Source organism: Pseudophryne corroboree, chromosome 6 (genome assembly GCF_028390025.1).
Source record: "Pseudophryne corroboree isolate aPseCor3 chromosome 6, aPseCor3.hap2, whole genome shotgun sequence".
NCBI lineage: Eukaryota > Metazoa > Chordata > Amphibia > Anura > Myobatrachidae > Pseudophryne > Pseudophryne corroboree.
In genome coordinates this window covers 118,245,801-118,252,298 of record NC_086449.1, presented here as the reverse complement: position 1 = coordinate 118,252,298, position 6,498 = coordinate 118,245,801, and the positions used below count along the sequence as shown (strand labels likewise).

At 44.5% G+C, this 6,498-nt stretch overlaps 1 protein-coding gene across 4 annotated transcripts in view; it reads right to left on the bottom strand.

Annotated features, from left to right (window-relative positions):
• Positions 1 to 1,378: 1,378 nt before the first annotated feature.
• The window catches only part of PLAT (plasminogen activator, tissue type), a 50,711-nt gene continuing 45,591 nt past the window's right edge, over positions 1,379 to 6,498 (bottom strand). For all 4 annotated transcript variants that reach the window (XM_063931746.1, XM_063931748.1, XM_063931749.1 and 1 more), the window contains 2 exons: positions 3,937 to 4,085; positions 1,379 to 3,424 (listed from right to left, as the gene is read on the bottom strand). In XM_063931746.1, coding sequence (XP_063787816.1) covers positions 3,257 to 3,424; positions 3,937 to 4,085 — 317 coding nt within the window. In that variant the 3' untranslated portion in view covers positions 1,379 to 3,256. The remainder of the gene's footprint in view (positions 3,425 to 3,936; positions 4,086 to 6,498) is intronic.

Here is a 6,498-nt window from a genome sequence, read left to right as displayed (position 1 = left end):
GCGGAATTGAGGACTCGTCCTCAATTTCTACCTAAGGTGGTTTCTGCATTTCACATGAACCAACCTATTGTGGTACCTGCGGCTACTAGGGACTTAGAGGACTCTAAGTTGCTGGACGTTGTCAGGGCCTTGAAAATATATGTTTCCAGGACGGCTGGAGTCAGGAAAACTGACTCGCTGTTTATCCTGTATGCACCCAACAAGCTGGGTGCTCCTGCTTCAAAGCAGACGATTGCTCGTTGGATTTGTAGTACAATTCAGCTTGCACATTCCGTGGCAGGATTGCCACAGCCAAAATCAGTAAAAGCCCATTCCACAAGGAAAGTGGGCTCATCTTGGGCGGCTGCCCGAGGGGTCTCGGCTTTACAACTTTGCCGAGCAGCTACTTGGTCAGGGGCAAACACGTTTGCTAAATTCTACAAATTTGATACCCTGGCTGAGGAGGACCTGGAGTTCTCTCATTCGGTGCTGCAGAGTCATTCGCACTCTCCCGCCCGTTTGGGAGCTTTGGTATAATCCCCATGGTCCTTACGGAGTCCCAGCATCCACTTAGGACGTTAGAGAAAATAAGATTTTACTTACCGATAAATCTATTTCTCGTAGTCCGTAGTGGATGCTGGGCGCCCATCCCTAGTGCGGATTGTCTGCAATACTTGTATATAGTTATTGTTACAAAAAATTCGGGTTATTATTGTTGAGCCATCTTTTCAGAGGCTCCTTTAAATTTATCATACTGTTAACTGGGTTCAGATCACGAGTTGTACGGTGTGATTGGTGTGGCTGGTATGAGTCTTACCCGGGATTCAATATCCTTCCTTATTATGTACGCTCGTCCGGGCACAGTATCCTAACTGGCTTGGAGGAGGGTCATAGGGGGAGGAGCCAGTGCACACCACCTGATATCTCAAGCTTTTATTTTGTGCCCTGTCTCCTGCGGAGCCGCTATTCCCCATGGTCCTTACGGAGTCCCAGCATCCACTACGGACTACGAGAAATAGATTTATCGGTAAGTAAAATCTTATTTTTTTAAGTTGAGAATTTTTGTATGGCCCCCGAAGGATTTTATAAATATCCAAATGGCCCTCGGTAGAAAAAAGGTTCCCTGCCCCTGATGTAGTGGCATTAGCAAAAAGACCCAACTACAGAAAAAGATGCATCTGTGGCCACTCCTAAAATCACATTCATTTAGCCCAATATGTTTTCCGCTGCAAACTGGATTACACCTGGAAACAGGGCAAATAACAGCCTAAAGCTGCCCATATTAAAATTATTCACTTGCAGTCTCCTAGGTAAGAGATATAGCTTTTGTTTTGTAGTTAAATATGCATTTACTTTAAGGTTTAAAAATTATGCAAGGAATAGTCAGGATAACACTCAGTAATTTTAGTTTTAAGTCAACTTGCCCTTTTGGATTTAATTGTTTTAAAATTCATTGTTCATTGCCTTCAGGGCTAATATTTTAACACACCATGTTTATGTAAAGTAATACATCAAACTCAATCCAATCGAGTAATAAAATTCATCACCACCAGGTGTATAGGTACACAAATATTCATGCATTGACACAACTAATATACTGTTACACTAGGTCAAACACATTGACCTTGCATTTCTGCTGTGTCTGCCTTTGTTCATCTGCCCCTTTCCTGTGCTGCCAATACACTGGCTGGCCCTCATTTTTAATTTATCTAACCTCCCCAGTAAATTTAAGCCCATGCCCAGCCCTCTACTGCTCTGGCTGCCCTTGTGTCTGTTCTCCACAATGCTTGTCTACGGGATCAGTATAATTTCACAACTGACGGGATACCGACGCCGAATCCCGACAGCTGGAATCCCAACCAAGAGTGCAGCGTGTCTCCTCATGAGCACTCGCTACGCTTCAGGCACGGTGGCGACCGCCCCCCTCGGGTGGTGGCATGGGCCACCACCCAAGTGGTGTTTGTGGCCGGCGGTCAGGATTCCAATTGTCGTCATTTCAGGATTTCGACAACTGGGATCCTGACAGTCTGGAATATAACTGCATACTCTTGTCTACATGTGCCTAGCTCTCTACTGCTCAGGCTGCCTTTGTCTCCTCTCTTGGGAGTCTATTTACTAAGCCTTGGATGGAGCCAATCCAGCTCATAACTGCCGTGTTCCAGGCTGGATTTGAAAAATGACAGGAGCTGGTTGGTTGGTAATTTATCTCCATCCACGGCTTAGTAAATAGACCCGTTGGTGTCCATGATCTACAGTACTTGTCTACATGTGCCCAGCCATCTACTGCTCAGGCTGCCCTTGTCTGATCTCTTGGTGTCTATCCTCCACAGTGCTTGCCCACTCATACCCAGCAGTCTCCAGTGGCATATCCTTTGCTTCACTCGTTGGCCTTGTCTCATTTCCTGGTGTCAGTCCCCCCAGTAGTTTTTGCCCCTGTCCTTTACTGCTCTGGCTTCATCTCCTGTCATCTATCCTATCCAGTTGTTGTCTCCCCGTCTGTCCTATACTGCTCTGCATACCCCTTTACCTCATCTCTTTGTGTTATCCATCCCTGTAATGTCCTCTATCTGCTCATTTTGTCTCATCTTGAGTTCTTGTCTGTCCGTGTTCTGCCCTCTAATGCTGCATCTGTCCCTTTGTCTCGTCTTCTGACCATTGTCCTCTCCAGCGGTTGTCTTCTAGTCAGCTGGTGGCTGTGTGCATATTGTTCTCACTCTTCTTCCCTATTCACGGTCTTCATTTGTGTTATTTGGCAAACTTGATCTTTGTATTGTTATTTGAATAGCCACCACCTAGGCAGTTATATTTCATTCACCTAATGCTGTTCCGACACTTGGTGGTGACATAATGCACTGTCAGTGAGGGCTGTTAGATGCTGCATGCGGGGCTTATCCCGCTGGGTGTCACAGTCGCTCAAAAAATGAAGCTTTAAAAAGCACAAATGGGTTATTGCCATGGGAAGAGTTCTGCACATTCCATATACTTTGTCTTGATACAAGTTTCTTCCAATCGTTCCATAATGATTCCACGCGCAGGTAATCCTTTTATTCCCTTACAGAACATCGTTTTGCCACCACTGTGGATTCAGTAGTCCTCTGACGCCAGATGGCACAGCTGGTGTAATGCTGCTCCTTGGCCTTTGTAAGGACAGATATAAAAGTAATAAATATCCTATATTCCTATTGAACAGTTTTTAAATACGTTCTTCTTTGGTAGTGACATGATACATTCTGTGGTCTGACATGTCCAGCAATGCCATAGTGATTTAGGTGTAGTCTCAGTTCATACGGATGCCGGATTTGGCCTGTATCCAGTCTATGTAGCGCGTCACCCGCGTATAAACACCGGGCTTATCCTTTTGACCACATCCATCACCCCAGCTGATGACACCCATAAGGTGCATGCGTCCGTTCACAAGGCAAACGAGAGGACCCCCTGAGTCCCCCTGCAAGGGAAGAAGATGGAAAATACTGTCCTTTGCTCTCCCATATAATTACATTTGAAATACATCATAGAACAAACAGACAGTAGGAATAACATTTATATAATAGGTAGTCCCTTCTGCCATTATAGACTGGCTGTTTATGGAACAGGTCAGTGAATCAGCCAAGATTTCTGTAACATGAGGCTAAGCCACCAATCCCCAATCCTATATAACTGTAATGGAACAGTGTCTCGGGGAGACCTCCTTTTGCCATCACTGGGTTCAGTAAGCAGGAAATAGACCCTCAGTAGGGGAACTGCGCCTTCATAGAGATAGGCAGAATGATTTACTTACTATATGACAACTGTATAATCTACACGCCCAGTCTGCTGTCATATCTACAACCACAGTGTCTGTTAGGTATGAAATGCTGGATGCCGGTGGTCAGGGGACCAACAAGGGGTGGAAGTAGTCTAACCCTCCCCCTAGCATCCTGTCTCAGGCTGTGTATGAGAGAAGTATGGTTTGCTCACCTGGCAGGCGTCATCCTGGTTCCGCGTGTCACCCGCACACAGCATGTTAGCAGTCACAAGGCGGTCAGATAGCTGCTTGGGGGTACACATGGTGTCGGGGTACAGTCTTACATGACCTTCTTTAAGCTGTTCAGAATAGAATGGAGAAACTGAGGAGAGAAGACAGAGAAGTAAGTTATATAGGCGTCCAGATATAGGCACGTAAACAGTTAAGATAACGGAGTCAGAAATAAGAGCCTACAGTACAAACGCTCCCCCTGATTTAGATCTGCTTATATGCTGCTATCACATATATACCGCAACATCATCACTAACACTATATAAAGTGTGTATTATGTATATATGCCAGGTCCAATATCTATACTTGTAATAAAAGTGTAAGGGTTGTGTCTCATACATAGTAATGTTTTTTAAAAATATACTGCTAGTGACTGAAATATGGAGGTGAAAATTTTTTTTTGCTGAATTTTCATCTGTTATTGAATAGCTTAGTGACCTACAAAGAAACGGAGGTATGTATGATCTCAGGGAAAGGAGCAATAAAGGAAACCACAGACGCTTGATACTCGGCGCATCCAGGTTCCTCCTGTCCAAAATGACTATATATACACACACACACTCTCACTCTCACTCTCTCTCTCTCTCTCTCTCTCTCTCTCAATATATATCTACAAGGACCCAGTCATTTGATATGTAGAATAGAACCTGGTAATTATAATATAATAATAGTCAGTGTCATGTTTTGTTAATAAGCTGCCATCTCATACCATATGCATGTGGAAATATCCTTGCATACTTGTTTAAGTGTCTGAGAAGTACACACTATGAAAGCACATTTAACCTTATTGCTGTCCACCCATTGGCTGAACCTGCTGCTAATTTCATAGCTTCCGATGCAAACCTTCCAGAAAATCTGGCATTAGTTTATAAGGCCTTGGGAGAATGCTGATTGGTAGGTAGCAATACCATTTGACTCAGCATTACAGGTCTATGATTGGTCCATATATTCTCTGGGTCTCTCCAGATAACACAAGTCCTATACCATGTTTTACTTGCTTTTGTCCTGTTTTATTTGAGCTTACTCTTTAAGAGATGGTATACAGCTCCCACCATCTTCTACAAATGACCTACCCCAAACCACTGGTGTAGTGAATACATAATATTTAGTACGATCAGAGATGGGTGTGGTTCATTGGGTCGACCACGTATGGTCGACATGCATTAGCTTGACATGGAAAAAAGGTCGACATGAGTTGTTGAAAACTTTTTTTGGTGTCGTTTTCTTCGTAAAGTGATGGGGAACCCCAATTAGTGCACCGTGTCCCCTCGCATGGCTCGCAAGCTATGGGCATGGTGCCTTGCTCTGCTACTGCTGCGCTCGGCACAGGTTACCGTTCCCAATTGTAGTCCACGTGGATCGTTGGGTATGAAAAAGGTTAAAAAATGGAAATAAAAATGTGAAAAACTCATGTCGACCTAGTGATCATGTTGACCTAATGCCTGTAGACCAAACGTGGTCGACCTAATGTATGTCGACCTAATGACCGCCATCCATAAGAGATGGCCATATGAAACAAATAAAAGAAAATGGTTCCTCCCAGTTGGCGCAAGTCAGGTGTTACTGATATGCATCCTCTTTTATAGGGTGCTAGAAAACATATGAAGTCTAAGGGGTCCAATCAGAGTGTAATGATAAAAACATGATATTTTAATATGAACACTACACTAAAAAAGGGACTTGGACGTCCCGAAACGCGTCAGCGTTTGCCACTCAGTGCCCACGGATGTTTATGGACTGTTGGATCCAGTGAAAGATCTCGTTTGGAAATCAAACTCTAGGAGCCGTATGCAGGGTATTTTTCCCGGGAGTACTCTGCATTCTTCACCTGTGGCTCCTTTTCCTCAATTTGGTAGGACTTCTTTCCATACGAGCTTTCATTTGTTTGTTATGGCTCATTTGCATTTTATATGTTTTCAAGGCTGTATTCAGCTCTAGGAGCCGTATGCAGCGCCAATTGGGAGGATCCATTTTCTTTTATTTGTTTCATATTCTGATTAGGAGCTTTTGAGGGAAGCTCCTGGGTTCTCCCTGGGCTTGCACTAGTCTTACAGCGCAGCAAGCAACCTCAAAATTTGCCATTGTATATAGATAGAGATGGGCATATGTTTTGTGTGTTGTCCTTTACGTATATGTTTTTGCTTACTGACAGCCAATTTTTTTATTTCTCTGACGTCCTAGTGGATGCTGGGAACTCCGTAAGGACCATGGGGAATACCGGCTCCGCAGGAGACTGGGCACAAAAGAAAAGCTTTAGGACTACCTGGTGTGCACTGGCTCCTCCCCCTATGACCCTCCTCCAAGCCTCAGTTAGATTTTTGTGCCCGACCGAGCTGGGTGCAATCTAGGGGGCTCTCCTGAGCTTCTTAGAAAAAGTTAGTTTTAGGTTTTTTATTTTCAGTGAGACCTGCTGGCAACAGGCTCACTGCATCGAGGGACTAAGGGGAGAAGAAGCGAACCTGCCTGCTTGCAGCCAGCTTGGGCTTCTTAGGCTACTGGACACC